The sequence below is a fragment of the Anguilla anguilla genome, chromosome 5 (assembly GCF_013347855.1).
Source record: "Anguilla anguilla isolate fAngAng1 chromosome 5, fAngAng1.pri, whole genome shotgun sequence".
Classification (NCBI taxonomy): domain Eukaryota; kingdom Metazoa; phylum Chordata; class Actinopteri; order Anguilliformes; family Anguillidae; genus Anguilla; species Anguilla anguilla.
This window is the reverse complement of record NC_049205.1, coordinates 53,085,717-53,106,442: the sequence shown is the minus strand read 5'-3', so window position 1 is coordinate 53,106,442 and position 20,726 is coordinate 53,085,717. Positions and strand designations below refer to the sequence as shown.

The 20,726-nt window shown below is 40.6% G+C and overlaps 1 protein-coding gene across 3 annotated transcripts in view; it reads left to right on the top strand.

The window, feature by feature from the left end:
• LOC118227005 (cGMP-inhibited 3',5'-cyclic phosphodiesterase B-like) overlaps positions 1–20,726 on the top strand; it is a 45,914-nt gene that overhangs the window by 227 nt on the left and 24,961 nt on the right. For 2 of the 3 annotated variants that reach the window (XM_035417052.1, XM_035417051.1), the window contains exon 1: positions 602–1,636. In XM_035417052.1, the coding sequence (XP_035272943.1) occupies positions 749–1,636 (888 nt within the window). In that variant the 5' untranslated portion in view covers positions 602–748. Of the gene's footprint in view, positions 1–601; positions 1,637–20,726 lie in introns of those variants that run through there. The other variant, XM_035417053.1, reaches the window with a different exon arrangement.

Here is a 20,726-nt window from a genome sequence, read left to right as displayed (position 1 = left end):
AATGATAGGCTACTCTAACTATAGCTTGTAGTCTACCAACCGTTAAACTGTGTTCCATGTAAAGGTTTAGTCAAAATTCATCCAGATTAAAAACTGGTACGATGTGGTTGAGTTAGTAGCATTTAACGATAAATTACTACGACATGTTAACTACTGTTTTAAACGTACAATACAATATTCCAAGACTACAGGAACGAAATCACTATAGCCTAGGTTACACAGTGTATCCTCAAGATCAATTGTTGCAAACTGATGCAATTGTTTGAATGTGAATATTATTGGTTTTAACAGGCGTGTCCAATGACATTTTGAGCTGGGATATTATCTGCTAAGAATGAGAAAAATATTTGCCAAATAATTTGTGTCAATGCGATTATTTACGTTTAATTTAATTGATTTATTTTATTAGTGTTTTACGGTTTAATGGTTGGACAGCTGGTTGCCAATTGGCAAAACATTTGAATGGTGCGTGGCTTGTTTTGGAGCAAATGGAATGCTGCAGAGCGCGCGCTTGTCCGATTTGTAGCCAATATTATTGCAGATTGTCACGTCTAGGCGGCGACATAGAGTCCATCTTCTGCGCAAAAAAAAAAAAAAAACATTTCACCTTTTTCCTTTTACCCAAAATGCTCGAGTACGTTTGAGTGAGTATGGAGCGCTTTAGCTGTCATGTAATAACACGATAATAGGATCAGGAAAGAGGGTGAAGGGACATTCTGACGGGATACACAAGTATACAGTTGGAAACATGGCTGTAAAAGAAGAAGGAGAGGTTTTGCACTGTAAATTCAAGCATCACGATGGGGTTGGCAATGCAAACAGCACAGAAAGCTTCAGGAACGGCTACGTGAAGAGCTGCGTCACCCCTTTAAAACAAGACCACCAAGGGGGGTTTTTATTCACTGTCTGTAGGTTTTGCAATGCTGATTTATTAGGTTCAAAACGACTTCGGGCTTCGGTCCTATACATAGGTGCATTCGCAGTTTGTGCAGTTTCGTTACTAATTTCTAGGAGCTTGCAAAGTGGACATTTCTTCTTGGATCTGCGGACTTTTCTGCTGGGGCTTTCACAATCTGTCAGTCCCCTCTTCAGTATAGGCTGTGCGTTTTTCTTTTTAACAATTTACCTGAGGAGAAAAAAGCGGGAAAGCCATAGGACCTGGTTCGTGTCGCTGCCTGCATCATGCTATTTGGGGGATTTCTTGGTTTCGGTGTTTTTGCAGCTGGGAGAGTATCCCCACCACATGCAGATGGTGGGCAGATTACTCTTTGTGTTGGGTTGTGTCGGTTTGCTGACACTGGTCCCAACTTTGAAACTGAAACACAGTGTCCTAATCTTGATTTTCGCCAGCCTGGTGTGGCTGGTATCCTTCACCAGCCTGGGATGTCTGCCTGTGTACATGAGACCCATCTCGGCTTGCCTGGCGGGGGTATCTGGCTCTCTCCTGGCGCTTTGTTTCGACAATTATCACCAACCTAGGGAAACATCGCACCGGATCCCAAACGAGGAGAAAGTGCCTGTCATCCGACCTCGGAGAAGGTCCAGTTGTGTTTCTTTGGGAGAAACGTCAACCAGTTACTATGGCAGTGGTAAAGTCCCACGGAGACCGTCCCTGCCATGCATTTCCAGAGAACAGGTATGTTTACAAGCGAAGACTACTCTGTTGAACGGCCAACAGTTGTCATCCAGAATTAATGCGGTGATAATGTGCAAATACAATTGTGCTCTGGCTAAGCACAAAATCTACATTAGTCCTTTTGGAATGCATTTTCTATGATATGTTTTAGACTTTAGAGCAAAAATAGCAAGCGTGGTTAGTTTACTCGAGTGTTAGCCTACAGAATGTATAATTCATGAACTGAAACATTCTAAAGTCTACCAGTAGTTTATACTTTAAATGTTTACTTAAAATCTCACTGAAATTAAGTTTTATTTGCAAATATATTCAATCTACTTTGCAAGTCGCATATGTAGGCTACAATGGTTCAAGAAAAGTTGCATCTAGTTACACAACAGGTAGGCCAAACTGTCGAAGTTGTTCAGGATATGAAGTGGTACCAGAACATTTGAATAGGCCTTAATTTCAATGTGACATTTGATCGTACCACAAGAGTTAATCTGGCAGTCGAAAGTACGTGATCTGCATATTTTCCTATTGCGATTTAATGTAGGCTTTAAAAAAGAGCCTTATTTCGAATAGTAATTGAACTTCCGTTATATGATCAAGATGTGCATTTCGGAAATTAAAATAAGTATTCAAGAAAAAATAGGGAAATAACGTAGCCTATGTTGACCCGAAGCATCATTTTCCCCTTTGTCTTCGAAAAACAACAATGGCAGTGCTTCACTGCAACTGGGTTCTCTGCTGTTTTAATTGATGAGTACAAGTGAAAGCGAGAAGTTGAAAATTGCATAAAGCTCTGGATTAATAGCATTCAATTTCCAGAATAATTCTACAGATTAATTCATGACATACTGCTATTAAAATACACTAATCAGTAACAGGTTTATCGGGAGAAATTTGGTTTAGTACGCTGTTTTTAGTACGCCTCACTTCATGATATTTGAAATGAAACAAAAAAACCCGTTTGCCATTGTACAATTGTGTGGAGAATTAAGTTCAAGTTATCTCCATCCTGTTCAGCAAAAAATCGCAACATGTCTTGTGGAGAAGTTATGTGAAGATGGTTAACAGTACCCAGTTGGCCACACTATTTTTAATTTTTTTTAATCGTTCAGTAGTTATTTTTTAGAACCATTTTTAAAAAATCTTTTTTTTTCGTCTGCACCTTTTAAAATTAAATGTAGGCCTATTCATACACGTGGAAAGAGGCAACTTCATGTGGTGGTAATACTGACTTTTCCTGTGTTTCCCCAGTGCTGTGAAATGAGCAGTATTGAATTTTACAGCTTTTTAAATTTTATTATAACGATTCCAGTTTTTTTTTTACTGTAATCACTATAAATGTCTTCATGGGCAGTCATCTTGACAAGATCAGCGGATGAAACGCAGCTATCCTGCAGTTCAGTGCTCCTCTCGTGATCCGCATTTGTTTTGAGAACCATGGGTGTAAATATTTGCAGTAGGCCTCCTGACGAATTCCGAGCCTGCTTCTTACAAATGTTGTTTAAAATGTAGACTCTTCAGGCTTAGGAGTTTCACCCGCACAATTTATTGTTTGTTTTTAAAAGAAAATAACATTTTAAGTTGAAAGACACTGAATACTATCAGTGAAAGACACTGAAAAGGTATTTCTCTATAAAGAATAACCGGGATGAGCTTTCTGTTATTAGAAATGTATTGGAACCATAAAATCAAGATGTACTGATAAATCTTAATGGCTGAAATGGATCTTGAGTAAATAATGATCAGTCTGTATTTTTTAAGCTGCCAAAAGATGAGTGATGAGTAAATTAATTTGAAATGTAAGATTTTTTTTTTTTGCTTGTTTTAGAAAATTTAATAAAGATGGGCAGAATTTCCATTATAATTAAGCCTATAAATTATTGAGATTAATTTTTTAAAAAGCAATTCAGTGTGAATGATAATAATAACAATAATAATAATAATAATAATTATTATTATTATTACTTCATTGGCAAATCAGGTGTATCTGATACCTGCTGGGTGGCTCGTCCTGTTAAGTTAAGGCATTGTTCTTGTGTATGGTTGGGCCCCAAGGCCTGGGATCACATCCTGACCATGCCATTACCAACTGTGGCTAGTAGGCCCGTGGGCCGACAATTGGTGCTAGAGGTCCGCATCCTGACCCGGACCTGACAGGGCCTGAAAGTGTGCTGTGATCAGGCTGGACATCGGCCCTATTTTTAGCTCTGTGACCATCGGGTCAGGTCGGGTACGGGCCTGCTGCCAGCCCAGAAGTTTGCAAACAGTAGCGTAACAACCTGAGGTGGAAAATCCAGGTTCAGAAAGAAGAAGTCCTCCCAGTATTTTGTTCCAATCACCTGGATTTACTAATTGGCACAATTCCTCAGCCAGGAGGTAGAACTAATTAGTGAAATCAGCTGGTTGAGTTCATGAGTGGAAGAAACACATGGCAGGACTTTTACAGGACCCCTGGACTTTCTGCCTCTGGTAGCAACACTTCTGCCAGCTCTTGACGATGATTGACAGTCATACAAATCTTCCACTTTACGGTAACTCTGGCTGCTAATGCTAGATAACTAACAAAGTTAGCGAATTTAGCAAAATATAGCAGTCGTCGCTAGCCGGAATTTGTGGTGGCAGCCATTACACTGGACTGGACAGTGACACCCCTTTTTTGAGCCCCTGTCTACACAGTTTTATTGACAGGTGATTGCATTTTCAGTTTGAATTTCGGTAAGGTTTTTCTGTGACCACACAAAAATGATAATGCAAACGAAAGCAATACTGTTGGATTTAATTTATGTCATCCTTGTGCCACAAAAACATGAAAATGGAACAATAAACGGCCAATTGGATTATCATTTCTTTTTTCTCATGGATAATGCGGTTACAAGAGGAAACTGCTATTTCAAATGTGGTTTTTCATTTTCATTCAACTTATGACACGGATGTGAAATTGAAATTGAATATGAAATAAACTTCGCATTAAAATTTTGAAATTGTCAGGTGAAGCGCAAACATTAACTTGAAAGTGAAAACACAAAGTGGGCTTTTGCATTTCCATTTAAATTATGTCATGGTTTTTGTGCACATCGAATGAAAAAAAAAATGTAATTGCCAATTTGCATTTTCATTAGAATTTTGCCACGGTTTTGGCAATTTTTCCATGCTACTAGGCTTTTTTTTTTCACTGCATGCAGTAAGTTTTTTTTTTTTTTTTTTCTTTTTTTTTTTTTGTTCCAGAGTTTTAACTGGCTACAATACGAAGATGATTCTCCGAAAGCAAATCAAATGTATTATCATAAAAAAGCTATCTAGAGCGTGGCATCTCATTTTCGAATTTTCATTCAGATGAAACACCTGTCCTTTGAATCTCACAATGCTACCACAGTTGTGTAAATATTATGATTTATAAACAACACAGATTTCAGACACTGAAGATGATTGGCTCAAAGAAACAGGTGTAATTATTTTCAAGTCTGGGTTTTCGCTAGTTGTTATCTTTAGAAAAACACCTCAAAATATCTGTGTTTATAGAAGGCAGTATATATTTTCCTTGTGTTTTGGCTCTCTCTTTCTGCGTAAAAAACATAAAATCCTACATTAACACAACCTCTGTATGGACAGATCATATGAGTATAACCCAAGTGATCAAAAGCTGAAAGTATTGAGAGAAAGAAACTGCTCATGATCCAAAGCATGCCACCTCCTCTGAACCATGAACCATGAACCATGGTTGTGGTAGTGTTATGGTTTGGGCATGTACAGCTGCCACTGGAACTGGCTTACTTGCCTTTACTGATGTGATTGTTGATGGCAGTGGCAGGATGAATTCTGATGTGTACAGAATCATCAGCTCAGATCCAAGCAAATGCCTCAACTTATTGGACCACAAAACTCATTGAGCTGCAGGACAATGACCCCAAACAAGTAGCCAAATGATTTTTTCAGGGAGAGTGGAATGGTCTTGACTGATTAAGTCAACCACCCTTCCTGAATCCAACATCCATTTCACTTGATGAAGACAACACTGAAGGCAGAAAATCCCAAAACAAACACAGAAATGAGGATAGCATTAGTATAGGCCGGGCAGAGCATCACTAGGGAAGATACCCAGCGTCTGGTTATGTCTATGGGCCACAGATTCCAGGCAGTCATTGAATGCAAAGGATTTGCTACCAAGTACTAAATATGACAACTTTATTTAAGATTTTTATTTTGCCCAATTACTTTTGGTCCCTTAAAATGGGGAGACTATGTACCTTAAGTGGTGTAATTCCTACACACACTGTGTATGTGGGCCTGTTTTTTAGAGTAAAGACTAGCATGACGAAGCAGGTAGCACTTCCGAGAGAAATCCTTCCTCTTTGGTTTAGCCTGTGGCCAATCACAGTTGGCACCGGCATCCTCAGGATTTGAATCCAGACCATAGGGCATGTGAGTCCACCGAGTGACTGCCTTTGTTGGATATGCCAACTCCAGAGCCTGTTTTACCACAGTTGTGTTGGTGGCCAATGACAGCAGACGCTGTGGCCAATGACAGCAGACGCTGCGGCCTGGGAATCGATCCCGCAGGGGGAGGTCACCGCCTGCGGTCTAACCCTGTTGACTTAGCGAGAGGGGACAGACACGCAAACGTTGCCCAAACCCTCTGATCCGCTCTAGTTCAAGGCCTGTGTTTAAATGTTTGGTCACAACCTGCCCATGTGACCACAAGCATATGCCATGTTCAGCTCCTCAGATGTCACTCAAGCAGCTGTAAAGACCTTGCTCTCCTCATAATGATGCACCATACGTTATTGTCTTTAACCCAGACCTTTTCTGAAACAAATCTTGAGATCATCTTTGAGTGTCATCATATAGTTTTTCAAACAATTTTTATTCTAATTTATTTATTTTTTTGACTGCCTAATTGTATCTACGTGCCTGTATCATCGTTGTTCTGTCTTCTGTCAATTTGGCTAAAAGTGCCACAAATCAACATCAATTTAGATAATCCTCAATATGGGTAATTGTTTGCATCAGGTTATAATATTGATAAATTTTCAATGTCATGAATTTTTTTTTCATTAATTGTAATTTTCATTAATCAACCAAAACCTCCCTTTCCCATGAATCCTTATTTTGCGTGTGTGTGTGTGTGTGTCTGTGTGTGCACGTGTATGTGCCTGTGCCTGTGTGTGCATGTGTGTGTGTAGAGGGGGGTGGTTGTGGAGGGAACAAGTAATATTCTTATAATATTTTGTTGAGGAAGATATGTGAAGAGAACATGTATGAATTACCGCCACATTACCACATACGTGATATTTTACCACATATTACGCACGTAGTAATTAAAACTGTATCTTAATATCAGCAAGGCGGAAATACAGGTTTTGTTCATTGGTGAGCAAAGGCATATTTCAGTCAAATAAAGTACAGGTACACTACAGGCAGTGGTGTGCAGATGTGTTTTTTTAGGGTGTTATTTTGCAGCTGAAATGCCACTGTGCTGGAGTGATGAGTCCCGATTGGTCATGGTTCTTTCAGAGCGGGAGTGATCGTAGTGACGCTCACGGAGGGACGATAAAGATCTGCGATCGGAGCGTGTCTGGGCCCTCGGCAGGCGTGCTGTCTCTCCTTCACGTGCACGTGCGAGGGTGTGCGTGTGTGCTCCTGGCTTTTCCCTGTTTGTAGAGCACAGCCTGCAGCCGGGCCTCTGTGTTGCACCCGTGACTCATAATATTCTCAGCGTACGGTACGACTGCACCAGGCTGGCTGCAGGCTCTTTTTTTTTCCATTTTTTTTTCGGTTGCAGGAGCTTTTGGCCGCGGCACGATCGGGTTGTAGTGGGGTTAGTGGCTTGTTTACAGTGAGCTGGCCGTTTGAAATATTTATGGGCTTTATGCAATGGAATCTTTATAATAATAAAACAAAAAAAGAAAAACAAAACAAAGCAAACTGACCTTTGGCCTTCAGCGAGTGTGTAAATCTTGGAATGGGGAACTTTGTTGCTTGTAAATGCCATTTTAGAAAAGCGTCGTCATCTCTTTCCTCCATTGCCCCCCCCACACACACACACACAAATCACGCTGTGTTGATAGTAATGTACAAGGATGGGGGGGGCGAGGCAGCGCAGTTGTGGGAGTGGATTGACTGTGTTGGAAAAGAGCGGTGGCTGACAGCATGCCGGAGGGCGTTGTTTGTGGACGCTCGCAGGTCAGAGGGCGCAGGGGCCGTGCGACTCTTAGCAACTGCTGGCTAATGCTCTCCTGCACGTCAGTGGGGCTCTGATGTCACGGGTCTGCGCCACATGCTTCTGAGTTTTTCCCCCTTCGATTGGGTGGCTATTTACAGTTTAACGGTCCAATGAGCTTGCCTCAGTGTGCCACACAAAGAGAGAGCGAGAGACACAGAGACTCGTGCAGTAAACACTGTGCTGTTCGGGAGGCCCTCAGCATTAAGATTAAATTCTGCCTTGTTTTGACCATGAGACTACAACCTTAGCTGCTTAGCTGTTTATATAAGATATGATTATTACCAATTAAATGCACAGTAAGCATCTGATTGTTTTGAAATGTATTGAGCACGTGGAGTATCAATATGCTTATCGCTTTGCTAACACCTGTGTAATTTCAGAAGTTGGTACACTTCTGAAATTATACAAAATTAAAGTCGGCACAGGTGTATTGATTTTTGGATAATAATTTAATATATTATGACACAAGTTTGATTCACTGTTGACTGTTGCGTAAACACTACAGTACTACAGGTCACTTCATTAGTCAGAGAGGCAATGGGCCAGGGTAGATTAGGCTATTTATGGATGTTGAAAAACATGTTTGAAAAGCACATGGTGGAACTGACATGCCCGTGTGTATCAGGAGAATAATACCTTGTTGTGTTGGATGTTTGGCTGTGTCGATGTGCTATCGCTTGCTTTTCTAGTGTTTTCAAGGCTAAAAATTTCAAACCTGGCAACACCTGACATCCAAGCACACATTCCAGGTCCTGGGGACAGTCCATGAGTGATTACTTTTTCTCGGGATTGACTTGCACCATATTTGTCATGATTAGAATAAAAGCGTGCCAGAGGCAAGCTGCTGTTATGTTAAGCCATGCATTTTCACTTCTTAAACTCTATAAAATAAATTAGGAAAAGCACTCAGTGAGAATGGATTTCTTTTAAATTGAGCTTCTCGAGGATCACCTAATATGTAATGAAGCCATTGGTGAAGTTTGTTTGATTCGGTCACCAGACTTCTTAAGTTGCCCTTGGAAGCAGCACTTTGTTGTTATTGTGTGTTCTCTTGTTCAGTTTATCCTGAAAATTGTCATTTGAACAGAAGGATCATTATTTATTGATAATGGCGGGGGATGCCCTGCTGGCTAAAGCCCCTCCCTGGACAAGCCTACCTCCAGTTATTTTACAGTTTTATACCTCTGCACTGAAAGCTATTTTTTTTATTTTTATCTTGGAGATCCCTTAGTCAGCCATTGTATGACTAACCTGACTGACATACGCTAGGCTACTTCTAAAGGCAAGGCAAGACCAGTTTAAACAGATTAGACTGGCCCTTATGTTTTATGCACTAGGCCTCAGATTGAAATTTGTAGTTGGGTAACAAGCAAGGTACCAATCGCTCGACTAATGTTTGCCTGATCCAAAATGTGTATTAACTAGCCACAGTTCAGCCACAGACAAACCATTGGTAGCTAGCCCTGTCAATAGATACATTTAGTAATTTTCTATCACTCGTTGGTCTGAAATTAGTTAAACCTTATGCTCCAAATTTTAACAAAATGGCTAGGCCTAGTTGTTAAACATACATGTTTTACAGAAATAGCTAACTTTTAAAAAATAGCATCTCGAGAAAACTACTGACCAATGTAGTATAGAAATGTAACTATATAGTATATGGTACTATTTAAATCTCAAAAGTGAGCTGAGTAGCCTTTATTTATATGGGGAAAATTGTAGGTGTGTGTTCTTCTGAAGTGGTCCTCCATAGTTCTAAATGTAACCAAGCCTGCTTTTTCTGTTTGCTGCCCCAGGTTGGAGAAGAAACTCACTTTTGTGTGTATACTACACTTGTGAAGATGGCACTTATTTATTTGCACAAAAGTAAAAGTATTCAGATACAAAATCCAGGTGAACTGTAGAATAAACTCAAATATGTTTTGAAACTAAAATTACCCTTGGCCTTTCAGTGAAAATAAACAGAAACATTACAGAGCTTTGGTGAGTAAGTAGGAGTGTAGCAGGACCCAGTCTCGCTCTCTCGCACCCTCTTTCCCTCTTTCCCTCTCTCCTTCCGTCTCTCCATGCTGGCGGTGAGGGCTTTAATCGCAGGTGTTTGTCATTCCCACACCTGACTGATGCCGCTGACAGACGGATAAGTGCAGGTATGGGTCGCGTTTCCACAGTAATGGCTGCTCAGTCTGTGTGCTTCACTCAACACCCGAATAGCGGCTCTTGTCAAAATACCGGCTCTTCCCAGCCCTGCTGAAACCAACTGAGCTGCCCTTTCATCACTTATAGAAAGATTCAATGTTCAAATTAACAATAATAAGCATTAGTGATAGGCTGCATGTGGCCTCTGCCTGTGCGAGGGCAGTGACTAGGGAGCCATTGTTTTATCCTGATTATGTTGTTTAGCCTTTGTTTTCCCCCCAAAATAAGCCTTTCTGTGTATAGAGCACACATTCAAGCGTTCAATAACCACCCCTTTACTTTTTAGTATCAGCAGAAAAGGCACTGGCACTGACTGACACTCATACAGTCAACATGCAGACGGCAGACAATGACAAAGGGACACTGAAGACTACAGACAGACACGCAGTGGGTGCTTGAATGTACTGCATTTTTTTGTGAGGATGCTTGTTTTCTGTGGCAGTTGTTCTGTACGTGTAGACTTCCTGAGCGAGGAAGAAATTGAGCACATAATGTTATTGTATACTTGAGTCGGATGAAACCCTGTAATTCACAGAATGCACAATGTAACCCTAACCCTAGCCCCTCCCCAGACAGCAGACCTGAAAGTGACTGTCCCTTCTCCTCAGAATGTTGGGAATTCGCTTTTTTTCTTTTTAGCACTTATTGTGTTGATGTGGTGGAAAACGCATTTTAAAACATGGCCTACATTATGAAAAGCACCACTGTGAATCCTTTGTGCTTTGAGGAGGAGAGGTTTAGGGTTGAAAACCCCTCAGTAATTAGTACAGCTCATGCAAATGACCTAAAAATAAAATTGTACTTCATCTTATGATATAATCAGGTATGTAAAGATATGCTTTATGTCGTATAATATTTGTTTTAAGCTTGGAATTCATTGGAGGAAACCCTATTCCCCGTACTTCTAAACACAAAGGTTAATGGTTCTGTGTTTGTCTCCCCAAAGTTAAACTTACGGAAAGAATATGAGAAATTTGGAAACATTTTACATTTAAATCATTCCCCCCCCCCCCCCCCAATATTCACCGCCTCTTTAGTCACAATAAATTCTTTATTATTTATTTTTGGGAAAAAGTTATTTTAGGTCATGTGGAAAGCCGGTACTTTCAGATCTATAAAGCCTGATTTTTATCCATGACTGATCATAGCTTTTCAGGAAGTGTGAGACAGCCTTAATAATAATTCAGTGATAAATTGAGAGATATCCTTCAGCTAGAATGCTGTCTCAAAGAAAATAAATACTGGGCCCCTGGATGGAAACACAGGAGAGCAATTGTTGACCAAAAAGAAAAATATACAAGCATGGATATTTTTAATGACTCTGTAATGGCTTCCTCTCATCTGTTTCATTTTCCCATGTAGAATGTTGGAGAATAATGTGGGAAATGTGGTGAAAATCGTTCCAGGAATAAGCACCAGCATTAAATAAGTCTTCCTTTTAGATAAGCCCCTGTCCTGGCACAGTCCATGGCTGGTAGGACTGCAACACAAAATACAGAAATACAAAACACATCATGTCAGCGTATCGTGTTTTAAAAATATATATATATATTTAAAGCTGTGTTTGAGTTCTTGTGAGTGAAGCCTTCAGATCTGTGGTGGTGATGTTCCACAGTACCCCTGGTGAATCGGGTTGAGATCACCCTGCTCTGACAGGGCTGTTTCTACAACCGCACGCTATGCATTATGAATAGATGGGGTAACGGCGAGACTAACGTTTTATAATTCATGGGGCGGAGCTGAGAGGACTCGTGTTTCAGCTCTGTGGAAAGTGTAAGTGTAAAAGTCCGTGTGGAACACTCCCTTGATTCATATCAGTCCTGCGTGCATTCCGCAGGGAAAGCCACGATTGTGTAGAAAGCGATTTGTTATGCTAACCTGCATAGAGCAGTTCTGCACCTTAGGATTCAGAATGTAATGTAGAGCACTGTATACTTGTGCTACGTGTTTTGTAACCTTCTTCGTTTATACACACACATGCACACACACGCACACACATTTTGAAGAAAAGCATGCTCATGTGCACAGTCTTGCAGTGAGATCAACCAGCAGCAGTGGTGGCCGTATATATATTTTTTCGACATATCTTACAAACTTAATGGTTAATCCAAGCCGAAGAGCCGTGTGCTATTTTACATGCTCGCTCCAGGATCCTCCTGACGCCTTACGGTTCGGCCGGGCCGGACGGCGGGCTGATGCTTCGCAGCTGTAACAGGTTAAAGTCGCAGTCAAATTGCTCATAAGACGGAGAGCTAATGTGAGGCCCGGAGGCGGACGGTATGCAGGGTGAGGAGCCGGGGTGAGGAGCCAGGCCTCCAGCAGTCTTCCTTCAGGGGCCGTGCTCCAGACTGCTGCTTTTCATGGCGTATGTGACATTTCACATGATATTGTTCCTCTCCTTTAAAGCCTCTTTAAGCCGTCTGCTTCCATTGACAGACGCATTACGAGGAAGTTCTTAATGCATTGTATTTACGCCATTTAGACATGTCGACATTTACCGCATTTCAGAATAGAATTTTCCAGTAACCTCAGCTGTATGATTTCGAGATGGTTTTATGTTCACCAAGCAAATTTCTTTAAAGGGTGACAACATCATGGTTATCACCACTCATATTGGCATTATTGTGTTGGCTCAGGCCTGGGCCAAATAAGTATTTAAACAATTTTATAATACCTTTTTGACATGTATTTTTAAATACAGTCAGTGCTGCTTGAATGATATTTTTTGGCAAATATGTTTTAAAATGCACTGAAATACATCATTGACATTTTAACCTAATAACCTGCATAGCATTTTGTTTCAAGGATGTAATTGAAAATACTGGTATAACTGCTACATATTTATACGGACTAGCCACTATGATGTCTAAATCATATTTAAACTGTTTATTTTTAGATGTTCTGTCTAAATTGGGATTTACTTCACCTTCTCTGTATGAGACTACTAAATTCTGTGTTCTCCCTCTTTATTGGAGATGGTGACGGTTAACTGCCGTTTTGAACGACCTTGGTGTCGTGCTGGTTTAATCTCCTCTGCGTTTGGTAAAAACGGTCAGATGTGACTGGCTAGATGCCTGAGCTGCAGGCTGGGCTGGAGCGCAGCAGCTTTCAGCCGAGCACTCCTGCTGAAAAGCTGTGTAGAGTGATATAACATTGACGTCACTCGCTGACGTGCATAACTGTGACAGGGAGAAAAAAAGGCCAAGATTTGCTTAATACCCTGTAGAATTTAGAGGCTTCCATTAGCTGTGAGAGGAGAGAGGCTCCAACATAAATGTACTTTTCTGAAATAAATAAAATAAAAAATTGTTTTATGCCAATAATAAATCTTCCTATCTGTGAATAGCTAAAAACGGTCATATTTCATGACAATTGCAGTAAGCATGACTGTTTTTCCTTTTACAAACTGAGCCGGCTCAACACCTACATCCAATTCATTGCACTCGGATGAAATAAATTGCTATGTTTGTGAAAACTTATTTATTTTCCTCCCTCCCATTTCAGTCATATTTTTTTTATATTTGCATTGACTAGACAAACCAATTCAATAGGACATGTTTAGTCATCCCTAAAAAATCAGCGTTCAGGACAGTGATAAAATTGTGTTTATGCAGTATTACATTAAATTGGCCATACTGTTTGTCATTTAAAGAAACTTGTATTTAACAGACGATACATTCAATATCAAATCTAATCTGGGAATTAAGTGTTGTGTGTGTGACTACGTGTACGTATATGCAGTACATCTCATAAAACTGTCAGTGCAGTACGGTAGTTGGCTTTGTTATTAGTAATTTATTTCATAATCAGAAGCAAATGTTTTTTACTACATGTAGGGGTTGTCTTGTGGAAATAAGGTCGTTGCTTTGAGGACATTTAAAAAAAATCTATTCATTCTAATAGCAATTTGTGAGATTTTACTGTGCTCTTTAAATCACCTTGGACATTGGCATCCTCAAAACATTGTAAATACATATATAATAATCAAATAGCAGATAGATTATTTTTAATATAGTGGTAAATTTATGAAATGGGAAGGCCTTATTTGTATAGGGCAAAATTATTGGACAAGGAGAACACCCAATTGGTTGGTGCCAAGTGTGAAATGCAAGTTTTTAACTTGTCCCACCGAGGCTGTTATCTTTCTTCATTTTTCCCCTCATCCGTTTTTTGTGATTGAACTCATGCGTAATTATGGCCGATGAGTCATTTGGAGATTGGCCAGGTCACAATCGCACCTTTACCATTCCCTCAACCTATTACAGAAGGGTTCTGTGCTCAGTCTCACTTTCCACTATATACCTTTTGCATTCTTAAAATATCAACATTTTGAATATGCCTTTTTGATCTTATGCAAGCCAGCTGTACTTACATCCTTTAAAAAGGCCCAAAGTCTTTCTTGATTTGCTAACAAATTAAAGTGTTCTGAAATTGGTGAGATTCATTTTAATGTGTGGTGTTCGAGCTTTGCCTGCTTTAGCAAAATTGGGCTTTCTGATAAGGTTTACGTGGACTACACAAGTTCTTAGTTTGACATCTTATTTCACTTTTGAAGATTCATTCACTGGTGGCACAAAAGGCTTCAGCCATTTCTTGACCTGGGACACAAGATGAACCTTGAACCACAAATTATTATCTGCCTTCCTGCAATGTACACAGTGGGGTGAAATATCAGGTCATTTTGTAACTATATTTAGGCTTTTTTGTCCAAATTTGGTGATACACACAACTCTCTGATTTCAAAACTCACATGGCGTGTCAGTTCTGGAATATATGAGGATCACGCTGGAATGAACGGTACGCTAGGGTACAAATTCGGACACTGTTTGCTATGATTTTCTTGGCACATTGAGTCCATGTTTGCAGCTTAGCAGATCGATGTACAAGGATTATTATTTAAGTGTCAACAAGCCGCTGCTGACACAACTGCACGGAGGCTGGACCATGTGGGCCTTAGAGGTGCTGGCGTCGCTGTGCTCAGGAGGAGCTGTCTGTTCCTCCCGTATGGAACTGGAACTGGCTGTGATATAGAGAAATGTGTCATTATCACACACAGCAATATATGGGCGAATATGTGTACAGTATGTAGATTTGCTTTTTTTTTTTTTTAAAGTACATTTCTGTGGCCTATATTTATCATTATATTTTCTACAAAATCCACATATTTATAATAGGCCTGTATGGCAGCATATTCCATTTACATTAGGGCATGTATTTCAAATCTTAACCAAAAAATAAAGTTTCCCCCTTTCTGTCAAGTTGTGGCAATTTATACATACATATATATATATGTATGAACACCATGATAAATATATTTAGATAGATTTAGTAAAAATGTAACACGTGAAGACTTCTCTTTGTGAGCTCAGAGGCAGTGCAGAGGGATGGGGGGCTGAGGGACAGGGGGGGGCTGTTCCTGCGGTCTGCTCTCGCCTGGCTGCACACTGAGACAGGATGCAGTGACTGCATTGTCGGGCCCCGCTGTTATGAGTACAAAACAGAGGAGGAAAGCTGGAGTGCACACTTCAGAACTCCGGCCGTTGCCTTGGAAACCGTTTGCGTCATGATCGCCAGCAATTAGCCTGCAGCTTTTTAGCCGCGATGACGGCTTGGTGGAGCTCGGCTCGACGCTGGAGCAGCCAGCGAGGAGGAGGGAGCGCAGAAAGACACCCACAGCTCGCCTGCGCTCGCCTTTGCTTTGTGTATATTTGCATGTTTCACTTCAGTAGTTCATTTCTTGATTTTAACTTTTTGTTCCATTTGTGTATGAGTTTATGTTCAGAAACCCTTCTGTAGAGCTACAGCACTTAAAATGAAAATGATGAAAAGTCAGTTACTCTGCTGGAACTTGAGAGTAGAGTTCATGTAATGTAAACATTTTTTCTTACACATTTGTATTATTTTTTAAATAAACAGACTTCAAATAATTGATTGAAAATGAGTGTTGTGAAATTCATCATGCATTGAAATTCTCGTGACTGGTCACGGTAGGTTCTTTGTCATGCTTATGACAGCATTATGTAGGCCTTAACGTGCGTAGTTCAAGTACTATGTTAACCAAAAATTTTTAAAAGGCGACGTGAATATGACCTGTGATCCGCTGTGAATATTATTGCTACTACAGCCTCTAGCAACTACTATTAATACTACTACTGGTACTACTACTGGTACTACCACCACCACCGCCACCACCAAATAGAACGACAGCAGTAGCATTTTATTTTTTTAAGTATTATTTTTATGATTTATTATTTTGTATCTCAATGTAACAAGCTGATTTAATTCTAAATATGGTTTACCTAAATGTTTTTTTTGCCATGTTTCATTTACCTCAGGATTTTTTTTTTTTTTTTTTTGGTCTAATTTTTTACAACTTGCCATTAGTAGAAAAGCAGGCAGTGCAGCTCTAACCCCATCCTCTGTGTTATGTAGAAATTGTATGGTTTTACTGTATATCACAAGTGGTTGAAACCTCTTTAAGCACTGGTCATTTTCCCCTGTGAGTAGCACTTAACTGTTAGGTCTCCTCTTATCTGTCCCATCTGTGCGTGATGGTCCCAACCCTGTTTGGTGTGCGTCTGCGTGGAAATGCTTTGATTACTGTCACGAGCGCAGGCACAGCCTGGCCTCTCCGGGCCGGGCTCAAAGATCCTGTGAGATAGGCGGGAGTTTTTAACGATCGCGTCGGGCGATAAGAGGCCTTTCGTGGCGTGCGAGGGGATCCGCGCGGGAAGAGGGAGGGAAGATGCGCCGTGAGTCTGAACGGAAAACAATGGGAGGTGGGCGTGGTCATCACAATGTACCCCCCCCCCCCCCCCCCACCCTCTACCACCACCTCATTAGCTGCAACATCAGGACGTCTCATTCAATAAAACGGAGTGCAGATTTTCTGCCTGGTTTATCTGAAAGGGTTCATTGCTTAGTGACGTTTCTCATCAGCCCCCTCCCCTCCTCCCCGGTCAAAGCACTCATGGAAGCCCCCTGCCTTTTAAGGTTTTGCGGAGGGGGTGCGGAGGTAGCGGAGACCATTCCCCCCTGAGCCGGCGGCCACCGCCCCAACCCCCCGTGTCCGCTTTTGTCCGCAGCCACGCCTGTGTTCGTGCTGGGCTGGAGCGGTGGAGGTCCAGGACCCTTTCACATTTTCTGTGTGCGGGTTCTGCTGTGTGAAGCTGCTGCAGAAAAATCTGCTGTAGTTGATGGGGAAGGCCAGGAGCACGCTTTGCTCACAGACTAAAGAGAGGACTGCCTGCCCTCTGAAGACTCTGTTTGCATGCGTCTCCTGCTGATTCATGGGCGGAACAATCAGCAAGAAAGCCGTGCATGGCCATGGTCATTGATGATTGGAATGTGTAGTTGCATGGTTGTGTTTATATATATATGTATACGTATATATATATAATGTGTATAATATGTATATGTATACATATATATATTATACATATATATATATATATATATATATATAACTGAGGTCCCTCACATTTATCCAACACCAAGTGCACTGGGTATTTACAAAACTAGTGTGTGCAAATATGCTGTTATTTCATAGATGTATTTTCAATGTGTAACTTTCAGTACTTCATGAATTTTTAACAATAATGACCAAATCTAGTACACACTAACAGATGAGATTTATGTCTATATTACCGGTCAGTCTAAAAAATCTAATACATGAAATATGGAAATATAAACACAATATTGTTGAGGAGTCCCTGCCTGAACAGGGAGAGTTGAAAGCAATAAGGCAGACAGTACAGTGTTAATGGAGACCTGAATGTGCAGTATGGGGGCCCTGTGGGGGGGGGGGGGGGGGGGTGGATTCAGCCTAATACTCTTACTCACTTTAATGCAGTGCAGTTCAGTCATACCAAAACAAAACTTACTCGATTTGTTTGCAACCATATCTCAATCAGGGAATATGAAGTCAGTCTCTCCAGTCACTGAACATTTACCAAGTGATTGAAATCAGGGGTTGCATATGATTGGTCAGGCAGTAGTACACATACCTGCCTTTTCTTTCTTGAAGTTCTTGTTCTCATAAGCTTATAACATGTTCAGTTTCTGAAACTATTTGTCTTGTGTTCCTAGTCCATTATTTCTCAGAATATGATTTTTTTTTCTCAAAAACAAACAATCTTAAATGTCATTCCATGTCAAGGAAGCAATGTTGTGATTTTGCTGACAGAGCTTGTCAGGACTGGATTAACCCTACTGTTTGTGTTTGCCACATGTGCGATATTTAAACCTACCATGGTCAGATGCTTTAATCACTTGAATGCTGGCCATGTAACTTAAGGTCTCTAGGTTGCATGGCCTGCTATACCATATTGCTATACAAAATTATATATAAAAGGTGAGAGCCTGTAGTAGGCTCGGTAACAACAAAAATGCCATCTGCTTATTGTTTCGTGGTGCTAGGGATGAACGAATGGACTTGTAGTGCTCTAAACAGACATCCAATGATCAATCCATGGCTATAGCGTATGATATGTGTAAAACTATAAATCATTTTACTTGTATCATGTGCTACAATTATTAAAGATAAGTGGGAAATAAATACATTGTAAATGCTTTGTATCTGCAGTATACAGTTATATTTTGTGAATTTCTTTATACCAGCAGGAATTGCCAAATTGGGGACGGGTAAACATATTATTTAGACCGAAGCTCCCTTCCCATTTTAAAAAAGCTCCTGCCTCCAGCCTAGACTCTGCATTTCCAGCCACACCTTTTCCTTTTTCCTGCATCTTCCTTCTGAGGAAAAGATTCATGTTGTGGAATCGGGCTTGTTTGACTGAACTGCATTTGTAGGTTGGTAATAGAGTGGCCCAGTGTCCTTGAATGAATCTTGGGGATTGTTCCAGACAGTTATTCCAAAGAAGGAAGGCTAGGATACTCTGACCATTTACAACGAATGGCCAAGATTTGAAAGGAACAAACATATAATCTGTTGTTTTGCATGTTTGTGAATGTATGACATTCTTGAGTCCTCTCTGCATTGAAATCTAGACTTATACATTTCATTTTAATTCACCAAATTCAAATTGCAGTCTTGAAGTTTTAAGTCTGTTTAATGGATGCTACAGGATGATAAGGATGCTATTGTACAAAGCCTAATATGTTAGTTATACATAAACATAGTATATTTACAATAATGTGAATGAGACCTTTGGAGTTTAGAATGGGGAAAATGACTTTTTTTTAGTGTATTGAAGGTCATCAGTTGTCAGTTTTTCTATCAGACCTCTTCCTTTAGGAGTTTGCGTTTAAGTGTATATTGCAGGTTTGTGCTGAAACTCTCTCTCTCTTCTGCCTGCCTATAGTTTTTCCCTCTCGATTGAAACCAGTGTCAGCACCGCCTCTTTTACACCAAAAGGCTGTTGCTAGGAGACGTTTGACGTCAGTCGCTGCCACAGAAGAAGGTTTGTGTGTTTAGCTGTTCAGGGCAGACCCCACTGTAAAGGGCAGAACTATGAAGCTCTATTAGTCACTGCCATGAGAAGCTAAACTTTAGTGTTCGAGGAGAGACGCTCTGTAAATAATACTAAATGTGGACATTCAGAAAACCGTCTCCAGCTTCACCCGGTTTATAGGTTTCAATTTTTTTTGGAAAAATGCACACGGGTCGACTTCATCAAATCATCCCCCCACCCTCTCTTGTAAATGCACGCGCGCTAAATTTACAGGCACGTACGCACATTTACAGATACACAGGCACACACACACACACCTACACACACGCGCACACACACACACGTACCTCAGTCCCCAGACCCCTCCTCTCTTTAAAAGCTATGACGTAAGTGAGGTTTTGTTGGGGGTGGGAGCCATCAATCATATGGCCTCATGTAAACCTCATATTTCTGGAGCCACAGCAGCAATTATGTACATCATTCTACCCGTGAGCCTTTGCTCTGCTGAATTATGCATCTCTATTCCCTCATGGTTCAAATGGTCAGAGACCGGCATAAAGCATCGGACCTCTCTCTTGGCAATGAGTGCTGTGGAACATCTCACTAAACAACCAGACTGGATCTTGTCCCCAGATGCCTCTATTTTTATTGGTACATTTCTTTTTTAGTAATCATGATTACAAAAAAAATAAAAGAAATGTGAATTTAATTTATTATTATTATTATTATTATTACTGTTATTACTAGTAGGAGTCGTAGGAGTAGTAGTGTTCACATAAACGCACTATTAGGATTGGCTGTCTTTTTAGGATCCATATTTATGATTTGCGGTATTTTATTTGCCTGTAATCAATAAAAATATAATTGAAATATCTTGTATGACAGAATGAATGTAGCAGACAGTTTTTTTTACATGAAACAGATGAGAAATAATAGAGGAAAAGTGGAGCAGGGGGTAGTCGTGCGGTGTTTATACAGATTGAAATACGATGCTGGTCAGAGGGCCAAATGCCTGCGTTCCATTCTCTGTTTATCTGTCTGCCTTTAAATAAACCGCACGGTGACGGGGGAAATTCTTGAATGAAGATCACCGGAGATTAAAACCAATGCAAATATTAGATTTCCAAGTAACCGTATGGAAAGAGCAACACTAAAAATATCTGTCAAAACAGAAACGCATCGTCTGGTAGCCGCTGGAGCGCTCGTCTGTCCTCTGACTGTGTGACGTCCGGGCTGTCCTGGCGTGGCGGTTTGTGGATAACGCGGTCTG